Source organism: Balaenoptera ricei, chromosome 10 (assembly GCF_028023285.1).
Source record: "Balaenoptera ricei isolate mBalRic1 chromosome 10, mBalRic1.hap2, whole genome shotgun sequence".
NCBI lineage: Eukaryota > Metazoa > Chordata > Mammalia > Artiodactyla > Balaenopteridae > Balaenoptera > Balaenoptera ricei.
The window spans coordinates 33,289,191-33,304,294 of NC_082648.1; the positions used below are offsets into that span (position 1 = coordinate 33,289,191).

The 15,104-nt window shown below is 35.9% G+C and overlaps 1 protein-coding gene across 2 annotated transcripts in view; it reads left to right on the forward strand.

Annotated features, from left to right (window-relative positions):
• LRRK2 (leucine rich repeat kinase 2) overlaps nt 1-15,104 on the forward strand; it is a 139,254-nt gene that overhangs the window by 46,251 nt on the left and 77,899 nt on the right. For both annotated transcript variants that reach the window (XM_059935648.1, XM_059935647.1), the window contains exons 15-19: nt 5,690-5,834; nt 5,965-6,104; nt 8,055-8,183; nt 8,258-8,428; nt 12,753-13,011. In XM_059935648.1, the coding sequence (XP_059791631.1) occupies nt 5,690-5,834; nt 5,965-6,104; nt 8,055-8,183; nt 8,258-8,428; nt 12,753-13,011 (844 nt within the window). The remainder of the gene's footprint in view (nt 1-5,689; nt 5,835-5,964; nt 6,105-8,054; nt 8,184-8,257; nt 8,429-12,752; nt 13,012-15,104) is intronic.

Below are 15,104 nucleotides of genomic sequence, written 5' to 3' on the forward strand. Positions count from 1 at the left end.
AAGAGTTTGAGCATTACTTCCCAACCACAAAAGACCCCCGAACTGGGAAGGAATGGATCTGTGACCCATTTGTGAATAAGCCAGGTGAATTGACTTTGTCCATGCTAGAAGAGGATCAGTTGCTTGAGATTGCAAATGGACTTAAACGTATGTTTGAGACAACTTCAAATCTCCATACATTCTGGATTAAAGTCAAGGCGGAATATCCCAAGATTGCCACAAAAGCACTGAAAAGCCTGCTTCCAGTTCCAACGTCCTGTCTTTGTGAAGCAGGGTTTTCTGCAGTGACAGCAACCAAAGCGAGATTACGGAGTAGATTGGACATAGCTACACACTTCGGGTGTCACTGTCTCCCGTCACCCCCAGATGGGACCATCTAGTTGCAGGAAAACAGGCTCAGGGCTGCCCCTGATTCTGCATGATGGTGAGTTGTATAATTATTTCATTATATATTACCATGTAATAATAATAGAAATAAAGTGCACAATAAATGTAATGTGCTTGAATCATCCCAAAACCATCCCCTCCCGCCCTGGTCCATGGAAAAATTGTCTTCCACGAAACCGGTCCCTGATGCCAAAAACGCTGGAGACCGCAGCTACAGAACACTGTCTCAGGCACTGTGACCTGTAATGTCTGAGATGGTGGTTGCTCCATTAGCAGGGCTCCCAGAGGGATTGTGCTGGACAGAGACCCCTCCTGACCGGTAACACAAATGAAGCGTGAATAAGAATTGAACCTTTTCTTTTTCCAGCCTATGAAATTTTGAGATTGTTACTACAGCTTAATTTAGCCTGTCCTGACAATACAATTCTTATCAATAAGTCCTAATTAAATAAATTATATTATTTCCAAATTATGTAGTTCTACGTAGGGATTAAAAACAACTAGCTGAGATTCCCAGTGTGTTGCCATGGAATTATCTACAGTTTTCAATGAATATGAATGTATCACCCAGGTACTCATTTTTTTTTTCCTTCATATATGTTAGCACATTATGCACACTTTTGATAAAATTAGCATATTTTCACATCTTTATGTCTTCCTTCCTTCTATCACTCAATTAAAACAGATTATACGGTGTTTACTTTTATAGCTTTAACTCTACAACATATTCTAATAGTTAAGTGTGTGGGTCCTGGAATCAGGATATCTGGGTTTGAATCTAGCTTTATCACCTACAGACTAATGTATTCTGGACAAGTTATTTACAGTCTCGGTTTCATTATCTATAAAATGGAGACAATAAATGGCTTTTCACTTGGGGTTATTATGAAGAATTTTATGAGATAATTCATGCCATGTACTTGGTACAATGCCTGACACATAGTATTCGGTCAATAAATGTTAGTTAATGTAATTACTATTAGATTTAAAAGTATCTTTTGACCATTGGCTATAAAAGATGAGAAAATTGAAGTATTCACACTATCTTCCACTATTTCTACCTATCTTCTCACCAGCTTTTGTTAAATAAATTAATTCTACATTTGACAAGGTTTAAAATATTTACATTCAGCTCTATAACCATACTTAATAAGTTTGTTTTCATCTTGTTCCTACAGTCATGTGGATTCAGTGTTCACTGCAAGTTCTTTTGTTACAGTTTTTCCATTTACCTTTTAGTTGTCTGTTTTTTTTTTTAAAGTTCCATTTCCTGAACATTTTGTTGTTGTTTCTATATTTGGACTCTTGAAAAAACAGATTGGTTGGTTGCAAAGTATTGGGGGTTTATTTTCTTTCTTTGAAAACTCTGTAGGCATTTCACTGTCTTCTAGCACTGAATGTTTTAGTGGAGCAGTCTGAGACCAACTTGATTCTTTCCTCATTTAAAACAATTTTTTTTTATTTTCACAGGATTCTTTTTCCGTTCTTTTTGACTTATTTATTTATTTTATTTTTTATTTTTTTGGCTGTGTTGGGTCTTCGTTTCTATGCGAGGGCTTTCTCTAGTTGTGGCAAGTGGGGATCACTCTTCATCGCGGTGCGTGGGCCTTTCACTGTCGCGGCCTCTCTTGTTGTGGGGCACAGGCTCCAGACGCGCAGGCTCAGTAGTTGTGGCTCACGGGCCCAGTTGCTCCGCGGCATGTGGGATCTTCACAGACCAGGGCTCGAACCCGTGTCCCCTGCATTGGCAGGCAGATTCTCAACCACTGCACCACCAGGGAAGCCCTTTCCTCATTTTTAAAGGGTTTGATATTTTTACCTGGGACCCCAAAGGATTCTTTTTCTTGAAATCTACTTTATTAGGATATATCTTAGTGTTAGTCATGTACTATGGTGTCTTCTTTCTAGCTGTACATTCAGTTAATTTTTTTTTCTGGAAAGATTTTCTGAGTTGCAATTGACTTAGCTGACAGGAAAGAGACTGGTGTGGGCATTTTCCCCTTGAGCTGGCTAGCTCACTCATTAGCGAAACCATTTGTATTCTTTGAAAAAATTTGGAAAATTGTGAAGCATAGGTAATAGGATGTTTCTAATCAATGTTTGTAGCTGTCCACCATTGGTACTTTCAAAAATTTCATGTGGACAACACTTGCTAGTAAATTAATTTCAATCCCCATTTGAACAACAATGCAATAAATCGTTATTTTCAAGATAGACCATTTGATAAGTGAAAGAAAGTCCATTGTAAGCTTGTAAATAACATATATATATGTGTGTATATATATATATATATTTTTTTTCTAATTTATGAAACTGTCAAAAATCAGACACCACTATTTAAAATCATCAAATAGTTTATTTGAGCTCCATCACATGTAATAATGTGATATTCTGCATTCTCGTTCTGCATAGACAAATCACAGATTTCCTGTTGCTAGTCATTTGTCATCATCGAACTGCACCTGAAATAGAGATTAGGGGAGCTCAGGGTAGCAGAACCAATAGTTGAGTAGAAACTTGTTAGAGGTGATGGTATTAAGACAAGAACAGGTACTTTATAAATATCAGTTTGACTTAACTTTAGCATAAAAATAAGCCTATGGATGCATTTTGAGCTTAAGAGCAGGACCAGCTACATAACTTGTGGGGCCCAGTAACAGATGAAAGTGCAGGACCTCTTGTTTAAAAATTATTAAGTATTTCAAGGTGGTAGCCACAGAGCATTAAACCAGGTGTGAGGCCCTTCTGAGCACAGAGACTGTGCTACTGCACATGTGTGCACCCCGGAAGCTGGCCCTGCCTAGGAGGCAGAAATGATGGTACTATTAATTAAAACAAAGTTCAGAATGACAGTCTGAGTTTTTTTTTTTCTTTTTTTTGAGAAGGTGATAAATTTTTAACTTTGAACATCTGAGTTTAAGATACTGGTGTCAAGCAAAGAGAAACATGGGCTTAGAGCTTAAGAGAGTTCAAACTTGTGCTTTGAGTTACCTGCTCAAAGGTTTCTGTGTCTCAGTTTTTTTTTCATCAGTAACATAGGGAGAATAATTGTGTGTCTACATCATAGGGTTGTTGTGAGGATTAAATGAGTTAATATATATGAAGTGCTTAAAAGAAAGTCTGGCACATAGCAAATGCTGCTTAGGTTTTGGCATTATCCTTATGGTTGTTGCTACTGTTGTTATGGTGACTTGAAGCCATGATAGTGTGTGAAATTCCATCCATAAATAGAAGAGTTTTAAGAAAAGTTCTTTGGATAAAGTCTGGAGTTGAAAGAAGTGATTGTGAAGGAGATGGGTAAATGAATGGTTTTAAAGTTTGAGAATAATTGCCGGGGTGGGGGTGGGGGTATGGATTACTGTGTCATGGAAATCAAGGGAGGAAAAAGCAGCAATTCAGTTGTTAAAGGACTTGTTTCTTTGAATGGTTTTAATTTGGAGTGGTTAGGACAGAAGTCTGATTATGTGAAATTAAGAGGTGGGAAGAATGTGGGGGTCGTGGGTGTAGACTTTTCTATTAATAAGTTTAGAAATGAAGGAAAAGTGGTAGCTCGATGGCATGGAAGACCAAGTTAGGGATACTCTCTCCCAGTGAGAAGGCTTTCACTTTCGAGAAGAGTGTTCAGCCCAAGGCCCGAACTGTGCCATCACTCAATGTTTATTGCATGGATGATGAGTTATCTCATTTCACTCCTAACAACACTGCATTATTAGGTCATTTCAGAGGTGAAGAAGTCGAGACAGACACTGAGCCATCCCTCCAGCTTCACTTTGCACCACTTTGAATTTTTTTATGTTTCTTGAATAATACCTTCTGAGTAAATACCACTTCTCAGGAAATGTTATTTCATTCATTGTTAATGGTCCTCAGATTCATGGAACTATTGAGTGATCAGACAATTTAAACTCAAATTTAATTGGCTCCAAAGCTGATATATTTTTACTGCTCAAGGAGTTGGTAAGACGGAAATAATGATGGGAAAAAATGCCAAGGGAGGCAACGATATGAGTGTCTTGTTGAAATGATAGAGGAAATGATGTCCAAGGTGAGCAGTTACGGGGTGGAGGAGAAGGACACAGGGTGAGAAAATGATGCTTCTCCCCATAACCGATACAAAGAAAAATGCTGAGTAAGGACACTTGAGAGGTATTGAGGGACTAGATTGGGAAATGAATGAAAATCTGTTCATTGACAGTATGGAAGTGAGAAAGGCTGGAAGGTAGGAGGTTTTGGTTGAGGAGACTACATCAGAATTTGAGGTCTGGCTAGAAGCTATTTCAGCTCTATAGTTGAACGTGTGGTGGGGTCAATCAGAGATTTGGAGTGAAGATAACCATGAAACTAGTGTCTGTGAAAGCAAAAGTCCTCAGAAAGATAGCATTGTAATTTTTGAAAGGAAAACTATTAGGTGGGCATTCATATCATAGTTGAAGTTTAAAGAGCACCATGGAAAAGCAGACTGTAAGAGTTAGGTATATGTCACAGACATCAAAAGAGGGGAAGTGTGATTGTGATTGTCACATGGTTGGAAAGTGTGTTGTTGCCTGTTTTCTTCTCAGTCAGTGAGAAGGATGGCCTGGGAAAAGAAGTGGCCTCTATTAGAATAACTGTCAAATAATGTCAAACTCTGGAGGAACTGAGATGAAAAGTTTGGAAGAGATAATGATTAAGATTCTGTACTTTTAAGGCAGACACACTTATATTCAAGTACTAGGACTGACATGTGTTAGCTGTGTGACTTGAGCTCTTGTCCCTGCATCTTTAAAGTCTAGTGAACCTATTGGATGAAGCTGTTGAGGGGGAACAGATGAGATATGGCGTGTAAAGCACGTAAAGAGTAAATTTTCAATTAGTATTTTCTATGGTGAGAGACAGCACTGATTTTTCTGGTTAAGAATTTAGGCTGTGGGAGCAGATGTCCTTGATTTGGTATCTTCCCAGTAGTGTACAGTCTGTGAGAATTTAGGAATAGCTACTCCACCCCGCTAACCCTCAGTGAACTCATCTTTTAATGGGGATCATGTTAGTGTGTGTTTAATAAGAATGCCCTGGAAAGGAGAGCATGTAAAAGTATTTAGTATAGTGCCTGGCACAGAACAGGTACTTAATGAGCATTAAAATGTTAGCTGTTATTCTTAATAATAAATAAAAGTAATTCATGATATAAGACAGAATCAAGGATAGTAATTTTATTTAGACTACTTAGTTTATATTTTGTCAGTCTGTAGCTGGCTTTAACTAAGGTAAGTATTAGAATTCATTTTTTAACAGCAAATATTCTTAATTTTCTTTTTGACTTTAGTTCATTGGAAATCCTGGGATTCAGAAATGTGGATTAAAAGTAATTTCTTCTATAGCGCATTTTCCTGAAGCATTAGAGGTGTTATCCCTGGAAGATGCTATTGATTCGGTGCTTCACACACTGCAGATGTATCCAGATGACCAAGGTTGGTACAATTGAACTCAGGATTTAGATTTTTATAGGCCTTTAGCTGTTGGTTGGACATGTTTAAATTTTTTCTTCAGTTTTGAGATTTAAAACAATAAATTTTGTTTATTTTTTCTTTTTTTTTTTAGAAATTCAGTGTCTGGGTTTAAGTCTTATAGGATGTTTGATTACAAAGAAGAATTTATGCACAGGCACTGGGCATCTGCTGGCAAAAATTCTGATTTCTAGCCTACAACGATTTAAGGATATTGGTGAAATACAGATGAAAGTATGTGCATTATCTTGAAGGGAATTGCGATCTTGTACAGATTTCTCTTTCAGAGCAGCTGGTGTAACTCCCACTTTGCGTTAATGGGTATATTCTAGTTAATTGAAAACCATTTTTATCATTTTGTAGTATTTTAATTATAGTAGATGAAGAGAATTGGATTGAATCTCAAAATATCCTGTTTCATTACTAAATCTCTAAAATTAGTATGTTTATTTGTCATTTATCTTTTCCATGAAAGAGCACAGACTTTGCTAAAGAAATTTCAGCTAGCTGAGCTTTATTTGCTTAGATTTTAGATAAGTAAAAGTTATAATTATTCTGAAGTTTGTCATTCTCTGTGTTTTATTGTTAGCTGCTTACCTAGTAATTTTTCCCCTTGATTTTTTTCTTGCAGTGAAACAATATTTTAAACATTTTTCATCAAGCAAAATTTAAAATGGGATCTATATTAACTGTCTGTAAGGAATCCAAGATACTGGTTTAAGATTAATTTAGGGGAGATTAAGAAGTAAATTGTTTCAGAGTGTTTTTCTTTTAATGTTAGCAAAACAAATAGTTTCCTTAAGAGTTTCTGCCTTGGTTGTGGTTTTTTAGTAATGGAGTTTACAACTTTCATAAACCAAATATTTTCATAAATGGCAGCCTTCACCAGGAGTGGAAATGCCTAAGCTCTAATCTTTGCACAGACATTATTAGTAAATATGATAATGCATGTAAGATTTTAAATTATAAAGTGCTGAACACACAACCAAAAATGTGTTTTAGAACCAAAATGTCTTTTATAAATCTGCTTTTTGTAATGTGCCTCAACCTATGCTGATTAAAGCCAAGGCAGAATTGATTGTAAGTAATCCTAGGGAAAGGAAATTATTTTGTGCAGGTATGAAGCTGTCAGTCAGTATTTATTCATCTAAGCATAAATTTTAGGATTTTTATAGTAGAGGTTGTAAACTATTGACCAATGGGCTAAATTTGGCTTGTCAACATATTTTATTTGGCCAGTTCAGTGTTTATAAGTTTTTAACTTGAATTATATGCCTTCTATGTATTTGCATTACCTGCTTTGCTATTGCATTCATTTGAGTTTGAGGTTAGTGGACCACATGCCGCTCAGACCTGCATAGATTAATACTTTCTCCCGTCAAATGTTAGGAAGCATTTGTAGAAACTCAGCATCTTAAGAGCTCAAAATAATAATTTTAACATTTAGATGATTTCATTAATATATACTAGAAAGATAAAAATTTTTAAAGTTAAGTTGATATTTGGTGAGTTTACCCAAGCTATATAATAGTCAAGTCAGAAGTTCACAACTCTTGGGGTGGTTCTAAAAAGTAATGGTGTACTGATCAGTTCTTTATAAATGATTTGCTACAAGGATGTAAATCTCAAAGTGTCTTTAGAGCTTCTCTCAGATGCACTCAATGTGAATAAAATCTAGGAACTCACATTTGTCTGAGGTTAAAATTTCAGAAGATAGCACAAAAATGTTAGTGGAAATGCTAAGCTATTTAGAGAACCTGATCTGCAATCTTGTAATAAGCAATTCACATCACTGGTCTATTTGGATTTGTGGCACTGCTGACTCTGCTATTCTAATCCTGATTAATATCTGGCTTTCAACCTGTAGGTATGGCTTCAGGCAGGGAATGTTTAAAAGGCAGATTTTTGTGTATTAGGTATTTTTCCTGCTTTGCTAGATGATAGTTTGTTAACTAGCATCTTATTCTCTGTGCACCTGCTTATTTCTTAGTAACGAGAGAGCAAGATGTATTTGTTTCACTGTTTCAAGGTTTATAGCTTTAAAGTACAAATCTAATAAATACATCTACTTAGCTAAGTGAACATCCAAGGTTTTAAGTACCATATACAGTCTCTCTTTCACATTATTTATTTATTCTTTTTTGTCCACAATTGCTTTGTTATTATTTTTGATCACACTTTCAGGGATTTCAGGCAATCTTGACAGTACTGGAATTGTCAGTGTCTTTTTCCAAGCTGCTGGTGCATCATTCCTTTGATTCAGTAATATTCCATCAGTTGTCCTCCAACATCATGGAGCAAAAGGATCAACAGGTACAATGTTTTTCACCTGTATTCTAACTGTTACACATTTAGCTGACTCTAATCCTCACTTCCATTCTTTTTAGTTTCTAAATCTTTGTTGCAAGTGCTTTGCAAAATTGGCTATGGATGATGAGTTAAAAAGTGTGATGCTAGAGAGAGCATGTGATCAGAATAACAGCATCATGGTTGAATGCTTGCTTCTGTTGGGAGCAGATGCCAATCGAGCAAAAGAAGCAGCTTCTTTAATTTGTCAGGTAAATATTCAAGGACTCATTTTTGTCTTTTTTTCTGTAATTTGACTCTGCCATTGTATAGCCCTTATCTACATCCTATTATTCTTCACTACACAATTTACCAGTTTATTGAACAATTGCTTGTGATTTGTAGGAGTTTAGATTCACAGAATTTCAGAGGTAATAGGGTCCCTTAGGTGTTATTATCTAATCATTCATTTTACTTTTCTACCTTGCTTGTTAAGTTGATAAATAACTTTTCAAATGTGTCTCCTACTATGCAACTCTGTGCAAATCGTTCTCCAGCCACACACCATACAACACAAGGTTTTATCTTGTTTTGATCATCTTTCAGCTATTTTCTCTCTGTTTTCAGTTTCTCTCACTAGAAAATTCTCCCCTCAGGGCTACCACATGTGGCGCTGTAGGCTGTGTACTGCACACTTTGGGGCGCTGTACACATTGACAACCCTGCTGTGGGCCACCCTGCAGTTGTGTGGCACTGGGCCTGCTTCCCTTCTCTCCCTTCCCTCATGCACTGTGCAAACACATCTATCTAATTCTTCTGCTTTGCCTTCAAAATCTAACCCAAATTCCTTGTCCTCAATAAAGCCCTCCCCACACCCCCAGACCTCCATACAAAATAAAGATTTACTTCTTGTTACTGTCCGTGACAGTTTGTGTACACCTCTTTATATTTTGTGAGTTATGTGAAGGTAGAGATGTACAAGGTTCATCTATGTATCATTCAGAATATCTAACTCACTGCTTTACATACAGTATGAATTCGGTACATATTTATCAGAGTGCATTACATGTTATTTCAAGTTTGTCTTCATTCTATGAATTTTAGCGTTTATAATAGCATTCGGGAAGCACTACATATGTTTTCTGGATACTTAATATTTCCAACAAAGCAATTATGTAGTGATTTAATATTCATTATTAAATAACCAGCAGAGTGCTGTGTTTTCCAATAATTTACTTTTAAAGCCTTACTTTATTTAATTTCCCAGTCACCTATGGATTCGTATCAATTTGTCAACTGTAAGATTAAGTTAGTACTAATTAGCAATCTACCTAAAAAGAAACTGAACCTGTAACTCATTTTCATGCACAATTAATTTATGCATTAAAACCAAATACATAATCAAATTATTTAAATTAGTCATATTTCATTTAAGCAACATTAAAAATAGTTGCTTCTCTGTTATTAAAGATAATTAAATTATTTTCCTCAATAATTTAGTATGTTTTTATTGTGTATCTTTTGTGTGATCTTGAGATCATTGAGTTAATGTTACTTGGATTGAAAAGAAACTTCCCCTTCAGATTTCTCCTAGGGAAACAACATAACTAAAATCACTTGAGTGCAATTACTGTACATTCCCCACAGGGAGTGCTTTCTACTTTTCTCTCAATTTATCCAAATATATCTATACAAAAGGCTTTTTACCTTATTCTTCTTCCCAAGTTCTTTTGGACTTAATGTACTTATTTATATCTTTTCTTCTTAAAATCAGATCTTTACATCCATGGGTGTATTAAATGTAAAGAATTTATCCTAGTTGTCAGAGATTATTTGTATCTAACAAATAATAAATGTTGATTAAATACTGTGGGTAGATCGATTGAACATACCTTATTTTGTACCAGTGCAAAGTAACATAATCAAGACTATTCATGCAGCAATGCTGCATAATTAAGAACTATTCAGAGCAAGGACAGAGAATCTTGTTAGGTTTTCTGAGGTGAATGTAATAATAATGTAATGTACATGATTGGTAGAGAAAAATATGGAGGGTTAATATTGGGTGTGAAAATGTATGAATAGAGACCTGAAGATGACTCATCAAGTCATGGTGGGAAGAGCAAGTATAATGAATTGTGAATAAATATAATAGCAGACGCTTCTGTGGTGTTCATTATCACCTAGGCCCTGCTCTGAGCCCTTTACTTAATAAACTCCTCACAACAACCTTAAGAATAAGTCCTAGTATTATCCTATTATGCAGGAGAGGAATTGAGGCTCAGAAAGGTTAAGTAACTTGCCTGAGGACACTCTACAGGTAAGTAGTGGAAAATCTGCCTTCTTTAATCTTTTGTTTACATAACAGATTCATGATAGTGGTGGTGGGGGGAGGGGGTTGTACATTCATTCCTGAATGCTGGTTTGAAATATTAGGATATGATTGTGGGCTGAATTATTTATAAATTAGAATATGAGACAAGATAGCAAAGGATTGTAAATTACAGTTTGATAATATTTGAATTATCCTCATTATTAAAATACAAAACTGTGTGTATCTGAGCAGTATTTTTTTTCCTTCTCATGAAGTTGGAGTTACTTACATAATTTTATTTCTTTTGTCTGATACTGTTTCTTATATATTTATCTCTTCATGGCACCATATCCCTGAAATCAGCTTGGATAGCTTGGGTCCCCCGAGGAAAATTCTGCTATAAAATGTATTGAGCATCTTCTCTGTGGAAAGCACAGTGCTAGATAGTCAGTAAAGAATAGAAAAGGAGTTTCCTGTTTCAAAGTGTCTATTGGGATATGGGGGAGGATAAAACATAAATCACCTTAATACAAGGTAGGCAGTAAATGCCATAATTTAGAGGTAAAAGATTGCTGGTCTCCAAGAGAAGAAATGAGTTTTTTGGCCCCTCCCTTCCTCCCTTCCTCCCTCCCTTCCTTCCTTTAAAATTTCCTGTGGGCCCTTAAAGGATTTTAATAATTTGCTAAATTAAATATATTCCTTAGGCATTGTGCTAGGGTACAGAGGCACAAATTGAATTGCAGTAGCATCCATGCCTTTCATTCTAGTTATAAAGCAGATAAGCATGTCTAGTTCAGTGTGCTAAGTGCTATGTTAAACAAAATGGGATGGGCATCTGGAGGAGGAAGGGTGTGTGTGGCCTGGGAAGTTGATAGCAAGGACTTAATGTGCAAGAGAGTTTAAAACTATTCCTTCAAGAATGAACAACTTTTTACTGGCTGAAGAGCAGAATTAGATATTTGAGGTAAGAGAAATAGCATAAATGAAGGTAATGAGGTTTGCAAAATTTCATGTCGTATTTGGGGGAATGGCCTGGAGCAGAAAGGTTTTAGAAGATTTTAAAATAGGATAATGACCTGATCATATCCTGACTAGAAAAGTACTATAGTGGCTCTGGGGAGAATGGGTTGAAGGTGGGTGATCCTGGAGACTGGTGGGCATTAAGTTGGTGCCATCACACCACAGGACTGTCCCCTCAAACCTCTTGGACACACTTTAATTCTGAAGAATTCAGGAATTTTCTCCAACCATCTTGTTCCACCGACCTGGTACCCTGAATCTTAGGGTCTTCTTTCCTTTTATTTTTTAATCCTTAATATTGGGTCATGAAAGGAGCACAGGCTTTGGAGCCAGCAGATTTGATTTCAAATCCAAGTCTCTTATTGACTAGCTCTAAGGGTTTGGACAAATCACATATTTTTCCTAAATATTCATCTATAAAATGGGGGTAATAATTTTTACGGCATAGGTTTTTAAAAAATAAGGATTGGAGGTCATGTGTTTACAGAAGTTAGCACAGTACCTGGCGTATAATATTTATATTATCTATGACTTTGTTCTTCTAGTTGATAACATCACATTCCATTGCCTTTTAGAAGCTGTTGCTGGGTTGCACCAGTGTGCTATGCTGCAGGTTGCTAAGACTTCTCTCTGCTTACTATGGTCACTCTAGTTTTTGTAGCAGCTAGCATGCTAACCCACCTTGAGGACATGCTCTGAAAACTTAACATTCAGGGGAAGGTAGGAAACTGAGAGACAAGATAAGTTTTTGTGGAAATTAAAATTCTTGTCCTGGAAAACCAGAAGTAAATGATGACTGTCCTTTGCATGTGGCATTAGCAAATTTTATAATATTTATACTCACACTTAGTTATTCTATGTCACGAATGAAGGCAGGGCAGTAGCATTTACTGTGTTAAGGTACTAGTTTCCCAGATGTTTTCCAATGAGCAAACAGAAGTCCAAAAGTATGAGAAACGTGTAAATTGTTGGAGCCTCAGGTATTCTGACTTCAAGCCTATGAGTTTTATTTCATATCATGTTACCTTTTTCATGGTAACTGACTCTCATGTGTCAGATTTATTTGATTTATGCTGCTCTGATATTTGTGGTGCTAATCTTATTTTATTTTCCTAATCTATTTCAAGGATGAGTTTTGCCTTATTTTGTTTCATTCTAAATTTACGGATGTAGGGAAAAATCACTCCAAGTTTGATTATCAGTCTCTTAAAAGGAAAAATGACAGGTTTTTAATATGCTTACCTTCTCTTTTTCTTTAATAGGTATGTGAGAAAGCGAGCAGTCCCAAACTGGTAGAACTGTTACTGAATAGTGGATCCCGTGAGCAGGATGTACGGAAAGCGCTAACAATCAGCATTGGGAAAGGCGACAGCCAAATCATCAGCTTACTCTTAAAGAGGCTTGCCCTGGATCTGGCCAATAATAGCATCTGCCTTGGAGGATTTTGTATGGGAAAAATTGAACCTTCTTGGCTTGGTCCTCTATTTCCAGATAAGACATCTAATTTAAGAAAAGAGACAAGTAAGGATTAACAGGAAAAGTCTGTACAAGTCTTAATTTTAGTAGTATTTTTAAAAATCACTAATCTTTTCGTTAGTTTTCATTCCAGTTTGGTTCACCTTAAGCCAAAAATATTGTAAAGGCTTGGATATCTTTTTTTTTTTTGTCAAGAAATGCTTGAAACTGACATTATATTTAAGTTCTTTATGAGCCAGCAAATACATATTTTATAAAGACAGAGCAAAACAGTGGGATCTTTCTGTCAGGTTTCTTTTCTTTGTTACATATTTTATTTTTTATTATAAAAATAATCTATGTGCATTTACAAATAGAAAAACATAAGAATCTTAAGGAAGAAAATAACAACTTATTTTTTCACTTATAGGTAATCAATGTAGATTTTTTCCCTAGACTTTTTGTATGCTTACATATGAATTAAAATATGTGCGTGGAGACATAAACACATATATACTTTGCATTTTCAAGTTAGTACACTTCGCATTTCACTTAAGGATGTATTTTCAAGTTAGTATAGATCTTGTATACATTAAGTACATTGATGACAGTTACCATTAGCATCTATACTAGTGCTTTTCACATAGTAAGTGCTCATTAAATATAGTATAGGCAAATATAAAATTCGGTAAGAAATTATGTTGATAAGCATATGTGGAAACAGGTACTTCACACATTATAGATATGAATTCAAATTGTCCTCTTTTGAGGAAAATTTGGCAATATCTATTAATACTTTAAATGTACACCCATACTTTTTTGACCCAAGAATATGCTGATAGGGATCCATGATACAGGCATTCTTAATGTGCACAAAAATTATGTTCAAGGATGCACATTAAAATATTATTCATAATAACAAAAAATTAGGGAAAAACCTAAGTATTCCCCAAAAGGAACTATTCAAATTAATTATGGTATGTTCATGCAGTGGAATGCGTTGCATTCATTGGGAGAAAAACATCTAGCAAATCCAAATGTCCAGATATAGAATGCATTCTTTCTTTTTTTTTTTTTTAATAAATTTATTTATTTTTGGCTGCGTTGGGTCTTTGTTGCTGTGCACGGGCTTTCTCTAGTTGTAGCGAGTCGGGGCTACTCTTCATTGCGGTGTGCGGGCTTCTCACTGCGGTGGCTTCTCTTGTTGTGGAGCACAGGCTGTAGGTGCACAGGCTTCAGTAGTTGTGGCATGCAGGCTCAGCAGTTGTGGCTCCTGGGCTCTAGAGCACAGGCTCAGTAGTTGTGGCACACGGGCTTAGTTGTTCCGCGGCATGTGGGATCTTTCCGGAACAGGGCTCGAACCTGTGTCCCCTGCATTGGCAGGCGGATTCTTAACCACTGTGCCACCAGGGAAGTCCCTAGAATGCATTCTTAAGGGAAAAAAACACTGTTAGAGAACAGTGTTTTTAGTATACTAGTATTGGTGAAAAGACAATTGGGATATGGTAGTCATAAGTGTTCGAATGTGAAAAGACCATGTTGGGAAAAAAAATCCAGAAATGGGTTCCCTGGTTGCCTTTGGGGACCTTGGAAACTAATGAAATATGATTAGAGTCCATGTTTTATCACTTCAATTGGTCTCATGCCAACAACCTGCTTACTTTAATCTTTGATATCTGATGGAGAGGAATTGTGGGCCTTTGGAGAGGTATGAAGAGAGATATACATTCAGGGTATTCTTTTGTTTCTGTATGAAGTTTTTTACAAGTGTTGACAAGTCTTACCTAATTTAAAAAATATAATGTCATGTAATAGATTGGAGGGCATAGCCATAAGTTTTTTGACAACTGGTCTGAGTAAAGAACATTTTGAATTCAAAGCTTTAAAACATTTTCCAGGTACTATTTGAGTTACGCACACATGTTGTAATGTGAGTTATGAGAGTAATATTTTAAGAAATTTTCCAGGATATATGTAGGACAATGAGAACTCTGCCAACTTATTTCTTCAATATAGAGCATAATATAAAATGCAGTAAAATAGCCAGAAGAATGTTAAGAATTTTGGAATTTCATCAAATTTCCTAATAGAATGAATCACTCAGCAAATAGTTTATAAAAATAAGAATATCATTTATTATCTTCTGTGTTCTAAGTATT